Raw genomic sequence first — 17150 nt, 5'->3', positions numbered from 1 at the left:
ATGAAAGCTCAGCACAGGTTCTGAGCATCTATTCCAGCTTTAGTAGCCATGTTTCCAGTGTTTGTATGACTGACATCTTACTTGTAGTGGTTCTCTGGCCTGCTTCCCTGGGGAGATGCTGGGAAACTGTTTTGTAACAGTTGTCCTTCAATTCATGCCAGGCCTTCTCCACTGCTCTCTGAGCCAAGGCAGAGCTCTGTGCAGAGGGGTGTGTATTGTGTTGGTATCTGTGTGATACACTTTGGGCCACGTGTAGATTTTGAAGGACTTGGGGGGGCTGATAACAGTTACTTCTTGGGCCTAGGCTGACATGGCTTACTGATCTACAAGTACTGTTTTTAATTTTAATTTTTTAACTGAATTGCTTCAGTCCTGAAGTGGATCCGTTCAGGAGTTTGTGCTCAGGGTGTGATTCATTTAACACTTAGATGAATGAGGTAATTCTCTGACATCTCTTCAAAGTGTTTGCTCTCAATGTGCAAGTACATTTGTCTTTATTTTAATTCTAGTTATCTGGAGATCCATGTTCCGTAGAACCCAAGAAACCAAAACGGTCGGGAGAAATGTGTGCCTTCAATAAAGTGCTAGCTCATATTGTAGCCATGTGTGATACAAATATGCCGTTTATAGGGCTTCGGATAGAGGTGAGTATTAAAAAAATATTTTGTTTCCTTCTTCCTCTCCCCTGCTCCTGATTCTGGTGTCTAGATGTGACGGTTTGGCAAATTTGTGGTCAAGTGTTCACTCTGGAGTTCCCCTGCCAGCTGAGCCTGGGTGACTCAGTCTTCTCCACTGTGTTGCTCTAGTCTTGTTAGAGCTGCTTCTCTTAGTACAAAGCACTGCAAAAAGCTTGAAAATTTGAGGGAAAAGGGAAAATGAGGTTGAAAGCTGCACTTGTGGGAAAGGTTGGGAGACAACTTTATGGCAGATTTGCACAGACTTTTTTTTGGCTTTCCAGTGCTTGAGGATGTGAAACATCTGTCACCCTCAGGGAGAAGTAAAAAAGTCCTTGAAAATGTTACAAATTTTTTGCTTGACTTTTTGCTTGGAATAACATTTTTCTTGTTCACTCCTCATAGTTATCCAATATGGACATTCCTCATCAGGGAGTACAAGTAGAAGGAGATGGCTTCAGCCATGCAATACGTTTGTTAAAGTAAGAGGATATTCTCTGTGTTTCATTTTATTACTGTACCTACACTTGAGAAAAAAAAAGGCTTGTTTGGAGAGTAACAATAAGAATATCAGGACAGGGGCAGGATTTTTGTTTTGGGGTTATTTTTCCTTTATTTTTTGGAGGGGTGTTAATACTGTGTGTCTTGCACTTGCATGTGAAACAGTGCTAGAGAAAGGGGAAAATTAGAGCAGGCTTAGAGCCAGCTACAATTTTTTTCTCTCATTAGCCTAAACGGAGGGGCTCTGAAAACAGTTTGACAATCCTCAATTCTTAAATCCAGGCAGTGCTACAGGAAGATGTGATGATGATTCATGAATATTCAATTTTAGATCAGATCAGAGGCCTACATACTCCATATGTTATTCGACAATTACGTGAAACTGCAGAGGAAAATGCCAGGAATCCCAGAAAAGACAATTGCATGATAAAGGGGTTGTAGAGGAAATATCTGAGAATCATGCAGTGATTTAATAGGTTATTTAAGTCCAAGTGCAGGACTTATTTGTTTTCATGGAGCTTCATAAGGTTCCTGTTATTCTTCCAGCCATGTGCAGTCTCTCTGAAGGGCAGCCCTGACCTCCAGCATGTTAAGTGCTGTCTTCAATTTGTCATCATCTGCAAATTTGCTATTCTTCTGTATCATTGAAGACTATTGAAATAGTTATATTGAATTTTTTATAGGAAACCAATAGTATCTGCCTCTGTGTTAACCCTGAGGAATGCCAGCCACAACCAGTCACTAAATGGTCCTGCAGCAAATAAAGTTTAAAGCAAAAAACCACAAACCCCGAAGATCTCTCCAAGAGAAAAACCTTTGTAACTCCTTTTCTGCTGCAGAAATGTACAGTGACATAAAGGCACCAGTCTCTAAATGCATCAGGCCCTGCCTTTTTAACTTCACATATGAGCAGAGAAGTTGTGAGCTGAAGTTAAGGGTGGAACATGAAATTTCTGGCTAGATCCTCAAGGAATTTGAAAAAGACTTTGGCATGTTTTTTACTTAAGCTTTATTTAGTCTGTCCCCTGAGCTCAATTCACACATTGGGATACGAATAAATTAGTGAGTACTAAGGGAGCTGCCAGGTTGTTCACTGCATGTAGAACAAGCTTGTTGTAGAAGGCAAATGAATTCAGATTGCCACAGAACTTACTGCTTTTGTCTTTTTTGGCTTATTTCTCTCTATAAGAGCTTTATATTGGTGAGCTCTTAGTTCACCAGGAGATAAGGACAATTCAGCAGATGCTTTAACAGTCTGTAATTTGCAGGTGTTGAATCCATATAAAAATTGGTCTTAGCTCAGAGTGTTTTGTGACACACTTATTACAGCCCTGAAGAGGAACGGGCTATCTCACTGCACAGTCCAGCTGCCTCTGCTGTTGATTTCTACATTCTTTCATGTCCAGACTTGGGAGTCCTTCAGGAAATATTAGAAGGTAGTGTTATTACTTGTGGAACTGTACTGTGTCTAATGGAGATCTTGTTTTTGTCATGTATAGAATTCCTCCCTGTAAAGGTGTAAACGAGGAAACACAGAAGGCTCTGGACCGGTCTCTTCTTGATTGCACTTTCCGACTACAAGGTAGAAATAATCGCACGTGGGTGGCTGAGCTGGTGTTTGCAAACTGCCCTCTGAACAGCGTTTCCTCCAGGGAGCAAGGCAAGTTTCATAGAGGAACACTGGTAAATTTTGTTTCTTTGTAGTTCATATTGTCTATTTCAGTAGTTTTAGTGTTTTGGTGTAACTTAGAGCTGTCTTCTCCTGAGATTTCTGATAAACCACAGTGTACCTAATCAAAATTCTGACTGTTGAGTTGATGCATTTTTGTTACTTCAGTGTACTTCCTGGTCACTTGCCACAGTTCACTCACAATCTGTAAACCACAGCTCAGGAACCACTGGGTTGATGAGTATTTCCCATCTCCTCACACTGCAGGACCAACCCGTCACGTTTACCTGACGTATGAAAACCAGTTGTCTGAACCAGTTGGAGGTCGCAAGGTGGTCGAGATGTTCCTTAATGACTGGAACAGCATTGCTCGACTGTACGAGTGTGTCCTGGAGTTTGCACGATCCTTACCAGGTACAGAAATCACCTCCTTTTTGTCGAAGTGGTGGGTTTACAGGTGACTTTGATTTTCTCACTCTTAACTCTCTTCCCTCTTCTCTTCACAGACATCCCCAGCCACTTAAACATTTTTTCAGATGTTCGGATCTACAACTACCGAAAACTGATCCTTTGTTACGGAACTACCAAGGGGAGCTCAGTGAGTAACTCCTAAATGGACTTTAAATGTATGATTGAAAACAGAATGGGTAGGCTTAGACTTGTCAGAATTTTGCTGCACAATTTTTCTTTGTAGTGGAATTAATATAGATGAATGTAGAAAAGACAGAGGGTGCTGCATTGCTGATTTGTTGGGTTGCTAGAAGTTCAGGATTTTTGATAATTTCTGTTAGATGTTTTATATTGTGGGAAGGACAATTGTGTGCTTCTGATGAAAGCTGCTGTGGCAGCCTTTTTCTGAAGAACTTTATGTAAGTGTTACTAGTTACTGCTGTACTGGGATATATGGATGGATATGTGTAAGCTGAATGCCTAATTCTGCCTTAAAAGAGAGGACTCTAACAGAGTTTTAAATGTAGTGCTGTGCTTTCAATGAGATTCATCGATTATTTTGTAGCAGTGCTGTTCTCATGTTCAGAGCTCTAGCTTCCTCTTTGAATTTGTTTTTGAATTTACAACTTATTAATTATTTAAATAACTGAGTTCTTGCTCACACCTTTGTGTTAAGTGCAAGGTAGAGGAGGAAGTAAGTGCATGTTTATTTCAGATTAAGAATATGATTTTGTATGCAACTGATGAAAAGTAGCTTGATACACTGCAATTTGCTTCCTGGGACTTTTTTGTGTTCATTTTCTAAGCTGAATTTTTAAGAGTATTTTTATGTGCATTTTATTGGGAAGTGTGTGTAAATATATATATATATATATACACACATATACATATTATCTATATGTAAGTAACCAGAGCAGCAGTGTGGACTTTGCATTTCACTTCCTTACATATTATCCAGTACTTATTTTTGTATAATGTAACTTAAGAAAACCGGTCCACCTCCAGCAACTCACTGATCAGTTTTCCATACCATGAATCTCTTGAGTTTAATTTACTCTCTCTCACCTTCAGCTGAAAAAATGCCTTTTTCTTTTTTGGTTGAGTTGCTGATAGAAGTGCCCAGTTCTGTGGTTGCCAACAATCCAGGCAGCTAAATGTGTATTAAAGCTGAGAGTGAGTGAGTTAAAGCTGAGAGGGCTTTTTTTTCTTCACAATCTCAGCAGCTTTTGAGGAAGGTGAATTAAGAATCTCTTGAGATTTGAAAAATGGGGGAAAATATTAAATCTGACCAACTTTCTTGTTATAATCTCTTATTATAACCTCGTTATTACAACCTACTTGTTCTAGCTTCCAAGACATTTTATGTTTGTGACATTGCAGATCAGCATTCAGTGGAACTCCATCCTCCAGAAGTTCCACATTTCACTGGGAACAGTTGGCCCAAACTCAGGTTGCAGTAACTGTCACAACACAATTCTGCACCAGCTCCAGGAGATGTTTAATAAAACGCCAAATGTGGTGCAGTTGTTACAGGTAATATTCTAAAGAACTTCTCTCAAGAAAATTGCATGACACTAGGGAGCTGAATTCTGATTAAACTGTTCTCTTCAAGGGTGTTATGATTGTTTATGGATCTCATTGCCAGAAAACATCTGATTTTCCCTGACCTTTCCTTTTGGATAAGCTACCTGACCTCTCAATCTCTGCTGTCTCCCAGGTTTTGTTTGACACTCAGGCTCCATTAAACGCCATCAACAAACTCCCAACCGTGCCCATGCTGGGGCTGACCCAACGCACCAACACTGCCTACCAGTGCTTCTCCATCCTGCCCCAGTCCCCCACGCACATCAGGCTGGCCTTCAGGAACATGTACTGCATCGACATCTACTGCCGCAGCCGCGGCGTGGTGGCCATTCGCGACGGCGCCTACAGCCTCTTCGACAACAGCAAAATCGTGGAGGGCTTTTACCCCGCGCCTGGGCTAAAGGTGACCACCCTGTCGGTGTTTTCTGGCAGGTTGTAAATGTAAATGAGCTTCTAACTTGGAAGTGTGAGTCTGAGGTGAAGAGCTTGGTGAAGGTTTTCTCTGTGGAGAGCTGCGGTCTTTCCACAATTCTGAGTGTAGAAGGAAGATTTTGATTTATTGGTAGATCTGTTAATTAGTTTGAATTTAAATATTTCCATTAAAAAAATAGCATCGAGTGCTAGGCTTTTTTTTTTCTCATCTGTATTCAGGCATCCTTTTGTTGAAACTTGCTGAAGCTTTGTGTCAGCTAGATGTGTGCTCCAGGATTAGCAGCAACTGCTCCTCACAAATTATGTTGTGTGGCAGTACAGTGCTCATACAGTGCAGATGGGACAATACTCCATGTCAGATGATTCTAGACAAAAACTTCTCTTTTAGAACACTTCCTGTCACTGTGTGGCAGGAGCCTGTGGCTTTGCTTCTAAAAGCAATGCTGATTCACTCTTCCTGAAAAATGAATCTCTGCACACTGAGAGAATACTTGAGGGCAGCTTGTACCAGTGCTAGTTATACTGAACTACTGGAAAATGGCACCCTTTAAGAAACAGATTAATTTGCTACATTTTTTTGCTGACAGTTGCAACTGAATATTGATTCTCTGACGTTGCATTTAACTGATCCTGAACATCTGCCTCTTTAACAAATGCCAAGTGAAAGGCTAATGGAAAGGAGATTGTAGATACCAGTGTAAGAGAATGGAATGGAATGGAATGGAAATGGGAAGGTAGAGGAGAAATTAATTCAAGAAAGTTGGCAGCTTCCTCTGGGTTACAAGAGAATGCTGTGGAGGAGGTGACACAGATGTTCTTAACCAAACAGGGCAGTTGTAGGTGTGATACAACAGCCCTGTAGGTTCTGGATACTGATGAGTTGTTCTGAAACAGGTATTTCCAAGTGTAGACTTTTCCTTATCTTTAAGGAGAGAAGAAAAATGTTGGTATTTCAATTTACTGGAGATATTTCTTGTGATAGAGCCAGGTGTTTCTGTTTATTAATTGATATATTTTGCAGACTAATTGTACTGTAATTAATTAATGCCCACTAGTATTTAGTTCCAGAGACTTGCCTGTCTCCTATGTGCTGTAACTGATAAAGGTAGTGTTAAAGCTTAGCAAATACTGCCTTTGTTTGTATAGTAAAATTTAAATGGGCATATTGCTAACAAAACTGCTTTTTCCACAGACATTCCTGAACATGTTTGTTGACAGCAATCAGGATGCACGGAGACGATCTGTAAATGAAGATGATAACCCACCTTCTCCTATTGGAGGAGACATGATGGATTCTTTGATATCACAGCTCCAACCCCAGCAGCCACCACAGCAACCACAACAACAGGTACCCTTCAGGCAAAATAAATGTTTATTGTCTTCCACAACAGTAGATTTCTAAGAACTTCATGTTCTAAAGGGATTAGCAGTAACAAAATAGAAAGGGAGGCTATAAACCCACTCTGCTGCAGATTTCCCCTTCGGGCAAAACGTATTAATTTATTTTGCCATTTCTAATTCCAGTGTAAACAGCCCATAGCATATGAACAGCAGCTTTGGAAGGTCACATGAGACTTGCTGCCTAGAAGCAAAGGACTGAGGGAGAGAAAACAACTGTTTAAGATAAAAGATGGGAGGGAGAGTCAGGAGGCTTTGCTGTTACAGGGTGGCAGATAAAAGGAGAGAGGTATTATGTCTTTAGAAGAAACTGAAAAAACCAGTGAGCACTGAACAAGATAGTACAGAAAATCAAACAACTGAACCTGTAAGACCCAAGCATCATTTGTATTCTCCTGCACATACTTAACTTTTGTTTTGGTACAAAATGATCAGAAGTTTTCATTGTTGTGTATTGACAATTTCAGCCATTTGCAAAACAAGCAGGAGCCTCGGGAGCATATCCTCTCACCTCACCACCCACCTCTTACCACAACACAGTGACGCCCTCCCCGTCCATGATGCACACACAGTCACCAGGTAGGATGGCTGGGAGCTGATCCTGTACTAGAAAAATAGGTCTTTGTGCATGCATGGTTTTTTTCTGTTATTTGAGCTGTGTTTAGCCTCAGATTAGCCAAGAGAATGTACCTTACGCTGTGAGGAAAAAAAGCAGGGTCCTGCCATGCATGTTTTATAAAGTACATTTTGAAGCTAAAAAACCCCATTAAGTAAAACTGTCATCTTTAGCTGTGTAATATTTGGGACTGTTTCATTGTTACATTTTATAACTTCCTAAGACAAACACGTGTTAATTTTCAGTATCTGCTTCTTCCGAAAAGCTTTTCATCACCAAAGCTCTGCTTTCTGCTCCCAGCTGTTATAGAACAACAGCTGAAAATATTTAAATTTGGGGAAGGGCTGGGCAGAGGGGAAATGCCATTCTTCAAGCTAGATATCATGGGAAGTTTTCTTTGTGTGGTAAATCAACCTGAGAAATATAAACAGTCATGCGTGTACAAAATAAAGTCATTGAGTGCAAAAAAAAATTCTCTTGAATCTTGTTTGCTGTCTCCCTAAAAAGGAGGGAGCAGCTGATAGAAAAAAATTAGAACAGAAAGATGGGAAATGTGTATGTCAAGTGATCTGATGTCTTTGATCAGGAAATTTGCATGCTGCAAGTTCGCCTAGTGGAGCTTTAAGAGCACCATCACCAGCATCCTTTGGTCCAACTCCTTCACCTTCCTCTCTTGGAATCACAATGGGACAAACAGCTAACTTTGCCAGCCCACATGGTGAGTTCTCTACTGGCAGGTGTTTATGTAGTGGCAAGGAGGGCAGATTTGCTTCTTGAAATTAAATCTTCCAGAGCAGACCTAAATTGAGAAAAATTCATGGTTTGTAATTGGCTCAAGTAGCTGTTTTCATATATATGAGTGTTAACTCCTAACAGTAGTCAAAAGTAGCTGCATGGCATGTTGAGGCGTTCCTAACATGTTAAAAATTGACTCTCAGTCACTTTTTTCTGCTTACTAATGTGGGGAAATTCAGTGTGGTCTTGTAGCAGAGCAGTGGCTGCAGCTTTTAATGAGCATTTTATTTTGTTAGATTAGTTAGTGGATTTTCACTGCTTACATTTCCTGGAAAAATAACTGGAACAGGTTAGAAATTCGAATACTTGCAATTTGAAAATGTCATAGTCTGCCTAGTTTGACATGTCTGTATGTGAGCAACATGCCTTTTAGTTGTTTCCTTTATTAATTCGGTTGGTTTATTTGGAAAGCTGCCAAAACAATCCTTTGTGTAATCACAGTGCATTGGAAACTGTTTTATAGGTCACAACAAATGAACAGTTCAGATGGTAATTTTCATGCATCAGTTTGACTGTTGAGATGAACAAAGTGAGAGAGAGAGATGTACCACAGAGTAGGTTTAAGGTTCTGATCTGTCTGTACAGCAGAGATACCTTTTTAGAAATAACTGTAAGATACTGAATAAATAAGGAGCTGCCTGCCTGAGGCTTCTGTTTGCTAAGGAGCAGTAGAAGTTCAAGTCTGGAAGCAAGAGCTCCTTTTTGTTTAGAACCTATTACTTGTTGAACATGACAATTTTCCTTAACATTTAATTCTGCTTTTTTAAACATACAACCTGGAAACCCTTGAAATCTGTATCTTGATTTTTATTCTCTGTCCCCACTTTTGTGTTTTTTATAGCTATAAAAAGTAGTCTAAAAACTTGCAGGTACTTTCATGCTTTACAGATTTTGGCAAGCCTCTTTTAGATTTCGCTATTAAAAAGGCTTTTTTTACTTTTTAAAGAAATAATAATGGTCTTGTAACATCTGTAGGTACCATAGACCCAAGCTCACCATACACCATGATGTCACCCAGTCAGCGTGCAGGGAATTGGCCGGGATCTCCCCAGGTCTCTGGTCCATCACCAGCAGCACGGATGCCTGGAATGTCACCAGCCAACCCTTCCCTTCATTCACCTGTCCCTGATGCCTCTCATTCCCCACGAGCTGGAACAAGTAGGCTTCTTTGTCAGTGTTATAACTGTGAAACACTCGTGTGTCATGTTTCTAGTTGCGTTCCTTTCGGTAGTTCTTGTGTCAGCCTAACAGTCCTTACTGTCCTTGTGCAGTAAAATGTCTAAGGAAATTAAGTCTATTCTGTCCTCATTCAAATCTTCAGTAACAAATTGGAAAAGTGAGCTAAAGCATACAGCATAAATGTCAGCAGGATTGATGATAGCTCTTGTTGCAGTGCAGAAATCTGTCTGAAACGATTGAACTCCGTGACTAAGAAAAAATCTTCAGAGTGAAGATAGGCACATTTGCCAACCCAAATACTAACTTTTCACATCATAGATTTGTAATGCTGCTCTTGCACGACTGATTTAGCCATCTTTACGTCCCATTGAGTTTGTTGTGCAAACCTGCTGTCTGCTGGCATGCTGCAGAAGGAGGAAAAGGGAGGAGGATTGTAATGTTACTGAGACTGCATGGGTTCCCGGTCAAAACTAATTCCTTGTCTGTCTGATGCCTATCACTAGGCAGCAAATTTTTAAATTCTTAAATAAGAAAGATTGAGCTTTGGCTCAGAGGATTTATTGATGAATAGTGACAATTAAAGTGAACACTCTTACGTTTCAGCTTAAATCTTCCCTCACTGCAAGTCCTTGTGTCCCCACAGGTTCCCAGGTCATGCCCACAAGCATGCCTCCACCTCGGAAACTACCTCAGCGCTCTTGGGCTGCATCCATTCCTACAATCCTCACCCACAGTGCCTTGAATATTCTGCTCTTGCCCTCTCCTACCCCTGGGCTTGTGCCAGGACTAGCTGGCAGCTATCTGTGCTCCCCTCTTGAGCGATTCCTCGGGTCAGTGATTATGAGGAGGCATCTTCAGAGGATCATACAACAGGAAACGGTACGGTTTCAGTCTGAAGGGACCTGTGGGTGTGTGTCTGCTCCGTATCTCTCAAATTGGGAACAAACTGAAATGCTTCAAATAAAATAACTGTTTGCTGTTAGACTTGTGCTGTACTTCTGATTTTTGCCATCTGAAGTGTCAAAATTTAGAGAAATCATTTCGTTCCGCTTCTTTTCCACACAAATTAGATGTGGAAAACCTGTTTGGTCAGGTGGAATTTGGTAACTGTTAAGATAGCAAGTCTATGACCAGACTTTCAGATGCTGTGGGTTCTTTGGGTTTAGCATGTCCATTGGGAGTTCGTTGGAACAGCCACAGTGTTAATGTGGATACCAGTCCTTGACAGGATTGCCAGAGAAGTGAGTTACTAGTTAATATTTACTACTCAGTCAGAAACGTTACTTTAGGGTTTGGGACAGACAAATGTGTCTCTTCACTTCTGTGGCATGGATTCAGTGACAGAGAAAGAAGCCAAATCTGGCTTAAACTTAATTCTCAAGGCAATTTTACCTGTATTAAAATACCATGTGTTTCTTTCTGGAAAGAGGGGTTGATCACCACGCTTTGGGGAGGGAATGAGAGAGTGTGTGTGTCTGTGTGTTCATGCCATCTAATGAATGCTTAATTGACTGTGAATCTCCTTTTTATGCAGCTACAGTTAATAAACTCCAATGAACCAGGTGTCATTATGTTTAAGACAGAGGCACTGAAATGCAGGGTTGCTCTCAATCCCAAAACCAACCAGACCTTGCAGCTGAAAGTAACACCTGAAAATACAGGACAGTGGAAATCGGAGGAGTTACAGGTTTTGGAGAAGTTCTTTGAAACAAGGGTATGTACTGAAATCAAGAATGTTATTTTTGTGCATTGCTTTTAATCTCTGGTGTTGTTTTGAGTGGTCCTGCTGACTTTCACTGGCATGTGTAATAGCTGCAAAATATAAAATTGACAGCTGTGCATGCTTGTTTCATATTAAATGATATATTTATTATCTAAATAGACACTACTAAGTAACGTCTTTCTTTAGGTTGCAGGACCACCTTTTAAAGCAAACACCCTGATAGCCTTCACAAAGTTACTAGGGGCTCCCACGCACATCCTCAGGGACTGCGTACACATCATGAAACTGGAGCTGGTAAGTCAACTGTTCTGTTTATTTAGTTCACCCAACTTTGGTTATTATGTTTTGGAAAAAAAGCTGTTGTATCTTAATCTACAAACACATTAATTTCTCTAAATCTATACATAAGTTATTTAATGTTATTGGAGAAGTTTTCATTTTACTGCTAGCTTTCTTGGAAACGCTCAAAATTTCTCATTTAAACTGATGATTTTAGGGAGCTGCAGACGTGTTACTGCACAACAGGCACATGCATAGGCTGACCTGAATCTTTCTGATTGTGTTACTGTGCTCAGTTCTTTCAGAGTTACTCTGATTTCTCTAAATGTCGCAACATCTGCAGGTTTAACTAAAGAGGCACATTCTACTTTGTGGTGCTTCCCTGTTTCATAGCTGTGTATGTCACTGACATGAGACCTTTGCTGTTCTTTCTATATGCTGCTCTCTCTGAACAGTTCCCTGACCAGGCAAGTCAGCTGAAATGGAACGTGCAGTTTTGTTTAACAATCCCTCCCAGCGCTCCACCAATTGCACCTCCAGGAACACCTGCTGTTGTGCTGAAATCCAAAATGTTGTTTTTCGTAAGTAGAGCTATCTGTTTTAAAATTCTAACCCTGCATGTCTCTTGAGATCATCACGAGTTCATAGCAAAGCATAAGCCCACTGTATCTGACAGCTGTAATAGCTAAAAGCGTTGTGCTGTTTGGAATCCTGGATTTGCTTGGATCTCTTTTGTAATGAGTTCAGTTCATATTCCTACTCTCCTTCCTACTAAAGCACAGCAACGCCTCGTGTTTCGTGTTCTTGGAGAGATGTTGACAATATACAAAGTTCAGCTCCCTCTGGGCTGCATCTTCAAGTGCTCAACTTGTGGGTGTTTAGTTCTGCTTTGAGGCACTAACCACCTGGATTGGGTGACGTGCACATTAGTGGTGCTGGGAGAGGAGAGCAGGGATGAGATGTTCAGAACAAATCTACATTAGTGTTGTGCCCGAGGCAGTGCTCACTGTGGGGTGCTTTTGAGAAGACAATAGTCTCCACCTGATTGATGATTTCTCTGTTACAGAATTGATGTCTGAAAACAGGGGGGTGGAAGTATATGCTGTCTGTAGGCCTGGAGTGTTTTTACTATATCAGAAGTTGCACTGAAGTACATGGTCATTCAATTTAACATCCTTTTTGGGTTGTTTCCCCACAGCTTCAGCTAACACAGAAAACAACAGTCCCACAAGAAGCTGTTAGTATTATTGTCCCAATTATTTATGATATGGCTTCGGGTACAACGCAACAGGCTGACATTCCCAGGCAGCAGAACTCTTCTGTTGCTGCTCCAATGATGGTTAGCAATATTCTAAAGAGGTTTGCTGAACTGAATTCACCACGACCAGGTACTGTACATGTCCAGTAGATATATTCTCTTCACCCAGACATCTGTGACAAATCTCCAGTGTAAAACTAAACCTCTCTTAAGTCTGAATTCTTCTTGGTTTCTATCTTACTTCTTTAGTGATTACAAACTCCTGTTGTGACAGGCAATACGTAACTTAATAGGAAGTATTGGCAACACAGCAGAAGGTTGCACTGATGATTCAGGCTGGGTTTTGCTGTTCTGCCCGAGTGATAGAATGCACCCACCTCTTCTTGGCCCAGCTCTTGCTTCTCAGTAAGAGTCACCTTTTTGAGAAATGGGCCTAGAAGGAGTCACAAGAAATATGCTATGGCCAGGTGTCAGTTGCCATGGTTAATTATGAATTTACTCAGCTTAACAGTAGAATATAAAGGGATGTTAAAATAGTTATCAGAACTTGTCCACGTGCTGTGAATGATTTAAAAGTAATTGCAGTGGTTGTATACTCCTTTGTCAGTGTGTCCACTAGCAGAGGTGCATACAGTTCTGTCCACCAGACGTGCTGTGCAGTGTTTGAGCTAGGTTGTTCTGAGTGTTCATTGGTCTGTAGGTAGTGCACTGTGAGAGTGTTGTGCTTTGCTTTCCCTCTTGTTTGTCGTGCTTTTTTTTTAGTATTTAAAACATGGAAGAACAATAGCAGGTTCTTTGGGCAGCATGTTGTCTGTAAGCAGTGGTTTGGGGTCCTAATACACAGATGGCTCATAAGAACAATAACTTTCAGTTCTGATGAAGAGCACAATTTTTCCAATAACCCAGTGAATAGATTGAAGTTGTGAATCCAGCGATTGACTCTTACTTCTCTTTTGTATAATTATTCATCTCGTTGTTATGCAGTAATTTTAACTATGCTTGATGGATTATTTCAATTGGTAAAACATGAGCAATGTTTACCTTAAATGGGTGTGGATATGCATACATTTCTGAAACTTGTGATGGGATTTAAATTAATATGCACTTTCTGTTTAACATGTAGTAATAGTGTAGGTAAATAGGAGAGAACATAGCCTTGAGGGCATGTGGAGTTCCCTGTAGGAGTTCTGTATGTGGAAAAGAGCTGTTTGTATAGCATTTTATTTCAAAATACGTTGTCTAAACTTCAGGTGTTGCTTTTGGAAGGTGCTTCCCCACAGAGTTCCTGTGGTGTGGGGAAGGGTAGGTTCTTGCTTTGCTGTTTGTTACTGCTCTGAGTTGTGTTTTAAAGTAAACCCTCCACAAAATACCACAGGCAGAGCAAGTAACTGTCAAAGCTGCTCTGGAGATGTGAGATGAGTTCTGATGGTCAGATAGATCAGAATAGACAATTAGATAGATCAGAATGGACAATTTTTGTTTGTTGTGCAAGTTTTGAAGCAATTTTGGAATCCAGTACAGGGAGCTAAGTATAGACAGGGGAAAAAAAAAAGCATAGGAAAAGCATTGGAGCCACAAGCAGAACCTTGTCGAGGCAAAGGAGAATGTAGCTGGCTGAGCAGAGGAAATTTCTAGTAGTCCTTCCTCTGACTTCCAAAAGAAAGAATGAGTCTTTATGATGTTATTTATTTCCACCATCACCTAGCAAAAGTAGGATCTTCCTTGAGAACACTTGAAATGCAATTTCCTCTGTTCTTATTGTCAAAACATACATTTTTATATCTGATCAAAGAGAACAAGTATACTTTATTTTCTTCACCACTGAAAGGTGATAGGAGAGCCAACAGATGAAAGTAGATAGCTGGGAGATTTCTCTTAAAACAGCAGGACATGGGAGATCCCAGATGTGTGTCCTTCCTCGTCTGATGCTCCTTTCTCTTCTGCTGCTCCTGTGCTGTACCCAGGATTTTCTGACTTGTCTACCTGTTAGCTCTCTGCTGCACTAATTGCAATCTGCTTGGTTAAGGGAATTTTGCACTGCTTGTCAGGAAGGACCAGGGCCTCCCATCGTGCACAGATGATGTTACTGGCACTGTCGTTGTAACCTGGAATCAGTGTTGCCTTGTTCTGGCTGTATCTTTTTTACCCTTCTCTCTTTGTGAGGAAGTATTTTGTATTCAGCTTAATTTTCCTCTTAATAAAATGGTAGTGCCTGAAAAGTAAGTTCTTTTGAAAGAGTTTTCTTTTCAGATCTGTGGGCAAACACATTCTTTTGTGTTTAACAGTAAAATGTTGGCTCATTGTGAGTACGTGTTGTCTGAGACCACTTTACCTATGACTCCATGGGAGAAAATACTTTACTTTGGGGAAATACTTGTATGAACTGAGAGGAAATCAATTCCCTGGAATAATAAGTTTAAACTATAAGTCCAAAACCTACAGTATGTAGTGGACATCAATCTGGTAAGGAAATTAAAGTCCCTATGGATTCTGGAGGTGAGCCTTAGAGAGGAGCTCAAGGGACTCGTGGTGATTCTTAAAGCACTTCACGTCTAAACACTTTTCAGTGTCTGATTTTCAGTGATGCAGTGGATGGTATTTAGCCCAGATTTGTAGCTTTGATATGATAATGACTTGCCCAAAATAATCTTGGGAATCCCTAGTCTGGCAGTTAAGATTAATGCATCCCAACAGGCTCTGCTCTTATCTCTTTGCTCACACTGTTGCTCCTTCAGCAGCAAAATTCAATCTATTCTAATAGATATTTCTTGAAATATGCAGGAAAAATTTCAGCCCACAGTGACCAGGGTACAACAGTGGCTATTAATTGTATTCTCTCAGCAGGAAACAGTAGATGAAAATCACAGCTGCCTGTTACTTCATCTTTTGTTGTTCTTATTTAACCCTTTCCCGTCTGTCAATTTTAACTTCTTTAATCTATTCAGATTGTGTGTGTTTTTGTCAACAAGTGATGGTATTTCAAACTTCGAGGTAGCTGTGGCTGGTGTTTCCTCTCAGTATTGAATCTCAGCTGTTGGAAACAGAAGTCCACCTGCACTGCATTTTATTTTGCAGTTTAAATGTCAAGGTTGAAAGAAACAGATTCTTGACTGTTTCCCAGTCTTGGAATTAGAAATGTTTCCAGAACTAAGCTCAGGACAGAAAACATCTTCCAGCTGTTTCAGACTTGAGTCTTTCAAAATGTTTAGTTTCTGCTCTTAATCAATAGAAATAAAACTTTAAAAAGTTGGGTTATTTTCTTTGTAAGATGTGGTGCTCTTAATTAATAACATACAGAAAAGATCGGACCACAGTCCATGTGCAATCAATTCTAGCATAGATTCAGTCTGACATTCAGAAGCAATTAAAAGTTAAGAGCTGCTTGCAATTGCATCTCCGACAGGAGCAGTCCTGCTGGGAAAGCTGGAGCTACTTCAGCTGTAACTCCCACAAATCCCGAGGTCCCTGGAGGTCACAGGGGTTTGGGAGTCACCCTGGGCTCTGCCCTGGGGGCTCAGGGGGCTCCGTGAGGAAGGGCTGTGGGGTGTGGGGTTAACCTGTCTCTTTTCCCTGCTCCAGAGTGAGGAAGGGCTGTCCGGGGCGCGGTGCTAACCTGTCTCTTTTCCCTGTTCCAGGTGAATGCACAATATTTGCAGCCGTTCGTGATTTGATGGTTAATCTTACGCTGCCCCCTGGGGGGCGTCCCTAGACACTTTTAAAAGAAGGCTGAAAGTGAGACAAAACAGCAAAAAAAAAATTAAAAAAAATTAAAATAAAGCCTTCGGTTAAAAGAGGACGTTTTAATTTTACCTTTTTTTCTAAGAGCTAACTATAAACTGGCAAACTTTCAGGGATGCACTTTCATCACATGAGTATCACCACGACTTTTGTATAGTGCTGTTGTATAGTGTGTTTTAATGGGAGACACTTCAGACTAGGTAATAGATTGAAGTATCAGCTTGCTGGTAATAGATTTAATATTCTGTTTTATACTATAAAGATTATGAAAATGCCAAACTTGTTTGTTTTTCTGTTTTTCTTATGTTTTGGTGTAATAGTCTTTTTTTAAGGCAGGTCTGTCATTTTTGAATACTGTAAAACTGTGACAAACTTTATATTGAAGCTGTATTTTAATATGACTGCTTTGAATCCTTAAACAATTTATTTGGGCTTGTTGTAAACATGTCCCCAAAAAGCAATATTTAATAAACTGGATTAAAAAATCTTAAACTGGATGTTGTATCATCTTAAACTTTATTCTTCCCCCCTGTAGCCACTGGTCAGATCTCTTATGTCCACACTTCCTGCACTATCTATATATGTGATCTTGGTTATACACATACACACACGTGATGCCAACTTAAAAACCCAAACAAATTTTCTTTAGTTATAATCGTCTGGGTTCAGTTTGTTCCAAATCAGAGTAGAACAATTTGTTCATTTTCCTGGTTTCATTTTCCTGGTAAAAATAACCAATAACTACTTAAAATGGTGCTTCATTTCTTATACCAGAAACTACATCTTTTCTGTCCCAAAAGCAAAGCTTACTGGAAGAAAGAACCTTTTGTCATCTGTCATGGAGTCTGTAATAA

At 40.3% G+C, this 17150-nt stretch overlaps 1 protein-coding gene across 1 annotated transcript in view; it reads left to right on the top strand.

The window, feature by feature from the left end:
* The window catches only part of MED14 (mediator complex subunit 14), a 34405-nt gene extending 17617 nt beyond the window's left edge, over positions 1–16788 (top strand). The window contains exons 15-31 of the mRNA XM_014876790.2: positions 510–644; positions 1080–1156; positions 2675–2835; positions 3112–3258; positions 3351–3442; positions 4675–4827; positions 5012–5281; positions 6503–6658; positions 7176–7287; positions 7911–8042; positions 9095–9277; positions 9942–10177; positions 10833–11012; positions 11208–11315; positions 11756–11881; positions 12499–12688; positions 16194–16788. Coding sequence (XP_014732276.1) covers positions 510–644; positions 1080–1156; positions 2675–2835; positions 3112–3258; positions 3351–3442; positions 4675–4827; positions 5012–5281; positions 6503–6658; positions 7176–7287; positions 7911–8042; positions 9095–9277; positions 9942–10177; positions 10833–11012; positions 11208–11315; positions 11756–11881; positions 12499–12688; positions 16194–16267 — 2532 coding nt within the window. The 3' untranslated portion in view covers positions 16268–16788. The remainder of the gene's footprint in view (positions 1–509; positions 645–1079; positions 1157–2674; positions 2836–3111; positions 3259–3350; positions 3443–4674; positions 4828–5011; positions 5282–6502; positions 6659–7175; positions 7288–7910; positions 8043–9094; positions 9278–9941; positions 10178–10832; positions 11013–11207; positions 11316–11755; positions 11882–12498; positions 12689–16193) is intronic.
* Positions 16789–17150: the final 362 nt, after the last annotated feature.

This window comes from Sturnus vulgaris, chromosome 2, assembly GCF_052056855.1.
Source record: "Sturnus vulgaris isolate bStuVul1 chromosome 2, bStuVul1.hap1, whole genome shotgun sequence".
Lineage (NCBI taxonomy): Eukaryota > Metazoa > Chordata > Aves > Passeriformes > Sturnidae > Sturnus > Sturnus vulgaris.
This window is presented reverse-complemented; position numbering and strand designations above follow the sequence as displayed.